The sequence below is a fragment of the Lotus japonicus genome, chromosome 1, assembly GCF_012489685.1.
Source record: "Lotus japonicus ecotype B-129 chromosome 1, LjGifu_v1.2".
Classification (NCBI taxonomy): Eukaryota; Viridiplantae; Streptophyta; class Magnoliopsida; order Fabales; family Fabaceae; genus Lotus; species Lotus japonicus.
In genome coordinates, this window is record NC_080041.1 from 16243489 (window position 1) to 16248063 (window position 4575).

General features: G+C 38.6%; 1 protein-coding gene across 1 annotated transcript; it reads left to right on the forward strand.

Moving 5' to 3' along the window:
* The first annotated feature begins 290 nt into the window (after nucleotides 1-290).
* On the forward strand, nucleotides 291-2223 carry LOC130733857 (pathogenesis-related genes transcriptional activator PTI6-like). Its single transcript, XM_057586137.1, has one exon. It carries the CDS (start codon nucleotides 966-968, stop codon nucleotides 1815-1817), a length of 852 nt encoding a protein of 283 aa, XP_057442120.1. The 5' UTR covers nucleotides 291-965; the 3' UTR covers nucleotides 1818-2223.
* Nucleotides 2224-4575: the final 2352 nt, after the last annotated feature.

Genomic DNA, 4575 nt, shown 5'->3' on the forward strand with positions numbered 1-4575 from the left:
GATTAATTGTGGTGAATAAGAAATGTAGTAGGAACATGTGATATAGCATTTGTGAGTGGAATGCTTACACAAGAGTAGAATTATAGTTGAGAGAAACTTGGGGTTGGGACACCTCAACAAGGTACAGCTGGAACCAAACTTTTCTACTCCCGACAACGACACACTCACGAGTCACGACCCTCCACTCCACTCCACTCACTCACACTCCATCCATCCATTTTCCCTTCACTCCCCCCATTCCCCAAACCCCACTCTCACGAGATAAATATTTTTCTCTCTCTCTCAAATCCTCCAAATACATTACCCCATGCACACTATAAATTCTCTTTAATCCTACCCCCTTTATCTCGTTTTCTTCTCCATTTCTCCCCAACTTCCCCTCCTTCTTCTCTCTCAGTCACTTCACTACACCTCTCTCTCTCCTTTCCCGCCAAAACCCCTCTCTGCTCTCCTTATATCTGCTCTTTTGTCAGTCTCAAAGGGACAACAAACAAACCAACCTTATTCTCTCACTCTCTCACTCACTCACGCTCATCCCTTGTGTCTATCTGTGTTACCTTCCATCAAAAGTGGACTAAGATTTTTTTCTTTTCTCATTTTAACAAAGAGCATCCTACCAAAGTTGGCTATATTCCCCTCAATTTCTCTCTTTTCCCTCTCTCAATTGGAATATTAATCTCTAGAGACCAAAAGCAAAAGTTGCAATTTCTTTTTGTTCAACCCATATCTTGGTTTCTTTCTGCATCATCACAGAAAAAAAGTTCCTAATTCCTCCAAGAATATCTACTTGTCCACTAGATCCACTTTTCCCCCTCAACCTTCCAAAGCATCAGCATCTCCTTCCACACCCTTAAACCCTCTTTGCTTGTTTGATTCTCTCCATTTCAAACACTGCAAAACCTTCCATTTTGCCCCTCCAACAAACACAAACAAACAGCCTTTGAAAAAAACACCCATTTTTAGACATGTCCGTACAGTCAACACTGAAGACCAAGAAGCTGATCAAGCTAGCAACCCCAAGTTCAGTTTTTGAAGACGACCCACCATGCAAAAGGAGAAGGAAAACCCAGAAGAAGCTTGTCCGGATCATAGTCACTGACCATGACGCCACTGATGATTCCGACTCTTCCAGCGACGGAGAAAGAGCAAACACCACCGCCACAAAGAGAGAAACCACCACCTTCACCGTCAAAATCAACTTCCCCTTCACAAACACCCTTTCTTCTTCTTCCCTATCTCCCTCTTCTTCATCCTCTCTCTCTTCTTCCTCTGAACAAAGCCTGAAGAAGCTCAAGAGGGTTAAGAAGCCAACAACGCCACCGTCTGCAGCCACGCGCCGCAGCCACAAGTTCCGCGGCGTCCGGCAGCGGCCGTGGGGGAGATGGGCTGCTGAGATCCGCGACCCGAGCCAGCGGAGGCGGCTCTGGCTGGGGACGTTTGACACGGCGGAGGAAGCCGCCACGGAGTACGACAAGGCGGCGGTGAAGATAAAGGGCCCCAACGCCGTCACCAACTTTCCGAATACTCCCAAGGAGGAGCCGAAAACGCCGACGGAGGAGCTAACAGCGCCTCCTCCGGTGTCTGACGGCGGTGCTTCATTCTCCGACGTCCTGGCCTCGCCGACTTCTGTTCTTCCATACGGCGGCGACTCGGAAACGTCGTTTAACGGTTTCCGTTACATCGACGTGGACGCGCTGGGGCTGAGCATCGACGCGCCGTTAAGTTTACCGGACGTGGACGTTATGCTGACGTGTCACCAGAAGGAAGAAGCGTTCGAAGAGTTCAACCTCGACGAGTTTATGACGTGGCTTTACTAAATAAATATCCCAGGGGCATTTTTGTCTATTCAATGATGCAGTTTTCGGTGTGCAATGTTGCGAAATTCCTCAACTGCCCCTCTCGTGAAGTTTTGTTGTGGTGAAAGAAGAGTGTAGACTGTAGAGAGTAGTGGTACAAATATAAATAGCGGCTATTATTATTATTTTTATTTTTTTTCGTTTGAGAATATTTGTCAGAACTTTATTATTTAATTGTGTAATTATTATGGATGTGGAAAAATAGGGAAAAAAACTTTGAAGTGTATTGACGAGTGCGTGAGAATTGAGAAGAAAGAAAAGATGATATCAAAGCAAGTTGGAATCTATTTTGTAATTTATATTATATTTATTTATATATAGAAATGGACAATTATTATTAATATAAATAAATTTGGTCTTGTCAGAAGATTGATGATGGTTATTATAATTTATAGTACGTGTTTGTGGGAAAGTTGACACGTCGAAAGGTTGTCTCCTGAATCCAAAAAATCATATTTGAATCATTCTCTATTTCTAATTTCTAATATTTGTTTTTTAAAGATTTCTTTTACATTTTGGTTTGATTGGTAGCTTGTTTTATGTTATCTTATTTATTCATGCAATTAAATAAAAAAATGTTTTATCTGCATGCGTGAATGAAAATGTTAGCACTTGGGGACTGCGAAAATCATTTCAATCTTTGGAGGTAGACAGAATTGGAGGTTTAATTTTTCCTATTTCTCTTTTTTTTTTTTTGTTTATTGCCGTCCAAATCATTTTTCTCTTTGATTGTATTTTGACATACGTGCAATTTTATCCAACTTAAGTGTGTTTGGTGCTCATTCTGGTTCTTGTAGAATCATGGCACAGCCTCAAATGTGGATCACCTCCCATTTGAGATGTTTAAGAACCAATTTTAAGCAGGTAGAAAGTTTACTTCTCTGCGTCTGGCTGAACACATTATTTCAAAGAGATTTATCTTCTCTAGTGTGAAAAATGATTTTAGAGAATAAAGTAAGTTATTACACCCGTGGTGATTTACTTTGGTGAGATTATCACTTTAGAGAACCCCGACAAAAAAGGAATAAGTGGTGTTTGAATAATATATCAAAATTTTAAAAATCATGGATAGATCTCATTCAAAATCTATACATTAATCCAACATTTTAAAATTTCACTTTTTTATATATTTAAACTTAACGTGCCAAATTTTATTTCTTTTGTTGGTTTCTTGAGATACATAAAATTACGTTTATGTTAATTCTAACGCTAAAACAAACATGCACTAAGTGGTTATTAAATAAAAATATTTTTCAGAATCCAAAAAACGAGTCTAGAAAAAGTAAAATTTAATATTTTTCGTTAAGAAAACGTGCCTTGAGTGTTCATTTACAAGATATAGTTTCAAAACTCGACATTACATAATACCTATCAATTATCATCTTATGTCTCTTTTTTTTTAAACTGTATCTTTTAATTACACTTTATTCTATCTAAACAACATTCATTATTTTACACATCATACTTAATTTTTAAACTTAGATTTATTAAATATAATGATAAAAAACTTCATTTTACAGATAAATCAAACGGATCTTAATTCCAAACATAAAATGAATTCTACACATAAAAATGATGAGATTTGCGTTATTTATAAATGTTTGTCAACGCCATAGAGATGACGTTGACATCAAAATCAAATGTAAAAAAACATTAGTGTACGTGTGAAAATGTTGAGATTCATGTGATTTTCATATCCTTCCAGGCGTCAAGGAATGATAAAAACATGAAACTCAAATATTAAGTGCATCATGTTTTCTTTAAGTTAGTGAGAGTGATGAGATTCGCCTAATTTTCAAAAATTTGTCATTGTTGACGGGACTAAGAATGTCCAAAATGCAGCGGTGGGCTAACAACATTGGTTTTGTCAGGTGAAAAATCCCACGCCACCAGGATCGCCCCTGTTAGAGTAATGGTTGCGGGTTGCTCGAGTGTAATTTGCGCATGGTTATATCGGGTGAGGTTAATATGGGAGTAAATCCATAAAAAATAACAAAAAGAAAAGATGAGAGGATGAGTTCAAGCGAATCAACTAAAAAATATTCATAACAAACGATTAAAGACTAAACCATCAATTTCAATTCAAAGATCTAGAAATTTGAACATAAGAAAACAATGGTGCAATGATCCAGAATTAAAATTATGCAATAGAAAAAGGAGACGAGGGTGAGAAACAAGAAAAAGTTAAAGACTCTGGATGGCAAAAACATGATTATAGGCGAGGGCGACGATTACATGCACATCCACCAAAGGTTCTTTGATCTCGAATTTCATGCAACAAAGCTTCATCTTCTTCAACGGAGAATAAAGTTGAAATGAAAGAGTGGGAGAAGAGAAAAAGACTTGTATCTTCTTGGTGAGAGTTGTTGTGGCAAAGGAGAAACTTAATCCTGGTGGCCTGGTAGGGGTGGCTGTCGAAGGGGACAAAAGAACAAAGAATGTAAGGAGTTAAGGAGGTGGCGCTTGGTACAGTGAGAAGACAAGATACTAGGGTTTGAGAAGACCATTGAGTAGGTCTTGGTGGAGAACGAGGAGAAGAGAAGGAGTTGTTGCTGCGACAACTAGGGTTTTACTAGACTTTGGGAGAAGAATAATTAAGAATGTGCTAATGTGTGACGACTTCATAAGGGTTTAGCTTGGGTTGTTTTTAACTACTTCTCTACTTCACATGGGCTAGGCCACACACATTTTTGTTGTTGTTGTAACTAGGTGTATCGGT

Excerpts from the sequence above, each read along its gene's own strand:
- LOC130733857 (XM_057586137.1), top strand. The coding sequence starts at position 966 with ATGTCCGTACAGTCAACACTGAAGACCAAGAAGCTGATCAAGCTAGCA.